General features: G+C 69.9%; 1 protein-coding gene across 1 annotated transcript in view; it reads right to left on the reverse strand.

The window, feature by feature from the left end:
* MCM5 (minichromosome maintenance complex component 5) overlaps nt 1–233 on the reverse strand; it is a 21,189-nt gene extending 20,956 nt beyond the window's left edge. Inside the window, exon 1 of the mRNA XM_006890164.1 lies at nt 63–233. Within this exon, the coding sequence (XP_006890226.1) occupies nt 63–229 (167 nt within the window). The 5' untranslated portion in view covers nt 230–233. The remainder of the gene's footprint in view (nt 1–62) is intronic.
* Nucleotides 234–1,376: the final 1,143 nt, after the last annotated feature.

A 1,376-nucleotide genomic window follows, 5' to 3' on the forward strand; every position in this document is an offset into this window, starting at 1 on the left:
CTGGACCCCCCCCTGACGCTGGACCCCCCTCCCTGATGCTGGACCCCCTCCCCGGCGCCCACCTGTATTTGAAGGTGAAGCCGGTGCGGTCGGTGCCCACGCGGTACTGGCGCAGGAACTCCTTGAAGCGCTTCTGCAGCTGCGACTTGCGGGCCTGGCCCTCGTCGACCCCGGGCTCCCCCCCGAAACTGTCGCTGTAGAAGATGCCCGGGTCGTCGAAGCCCGACATGACTGCGCCTGCCGGGGAGACACGGCGGCTGGGGGCCTCTGCTCGGGAGGAGGGGGCAGTCGCGGCCCGGAACGGCGCCGAGCGGAACCGGGGGACCCCTGCCTCCTTCCGGGGCCCCACCCCCACTCCTCCCAAGGGAGACCACGGCCCCGCCCCGACTGACCCCAGGTGCACGGGTCAGCAGATCCTAGTGCGGCCAGCTGGCCCCGGGCCCCTAACTCCCACGCGCCCAGCCTCACCTGGCCTTTCACGACCCCCTGGAACCCCGGGAAACGGAACCTCCACGCTCAGCCGCCGACTTTCGCGGGAAAAACCGGGTGGGCGGTCACACGCCGCGGCGTCTGCGCTCCTATTGGTCAGGCAGGGCTCCGCTGTCTGTGACTGGGCCAATACGCGACCCGTGAGCGAACGGCGGGCCAGCTAAACCCGCCTCCCGCCAGAGACGATTGGCTGTGTCTGCGTGACGTCACTCCAGCCCTCTTCGGGGCTCCATTTTGTGTGCAAAGCCGTGGATTTGGCGCCAAAGTTCTGACTGGAAAGAAAGCGGCGGCGGCGGCGCGGGCCGGGCGGGGGCAAAGATGGCGGAGGGCCGGGGGTGGGGCGCACGGTGAGCGCAGGCGCTGGAGGCGCTGCCGGACGCTCTTTTCCGTACTGTTCTTGAGGGTTTGTTTTTTTTCTCAAAGCCCAGTCGTGGCTACTGGACAGTTACGTGGTGACCACCCCGCCAGCGGCGCTGCGGGAGAAAGTCCTGGCGAGCTGCGCCCAGGAGAATGGCGGCCAAGAAGACACAGAGGGGACAGCTGAGCTCTGTCACACGGGGCCGCTGTGTCAGGACCAACCCCCTGGCACGCGACGTCAGCAAAGGGGGGAGAGGGACCCCGATGTCGGGGTTGGAGGGTCAAGAAGCTCGCTCGGACACTGCAGGCCGCCGGAGACGCCACCTCGCGGCGCCACCTGGGCCAGTCCGCGCGGGGCAGGGGACCCGCCGACCGGGGCTGCTGGCAGGAGGAGGGGCAGTGAGCCTGCAGCCCGCCCGGTCCAGCCCGGCCCTGCCCTGCTCAACCCGGCCCTGCCCACCCGTCCTGCCCGGTCCTGCTCAACACAGCCCAGCCCTGCCCTGCCCACCCGTGCCCGCACCCCCTCACCT

The sequence above is a fragment of the Elephantulus edwardii genome, unplaced genomic scaffold, assembly GCF_000299155.1.
Source record: "Elephantulus edwardii isolate Elephantulus edwardi_28Jun2011 unplaced genomic scaffold, EleEdw1.0 scaffold00086, whole genome shotgun sequence".
Classification (NCBI taxonomy): domain Eukaryota; kingdom Metazoa; phylum Chordata; class Mammalia; order Macroscelidea; family Macroscelididae; genus Elephantulus; species Elephantulus edwardii.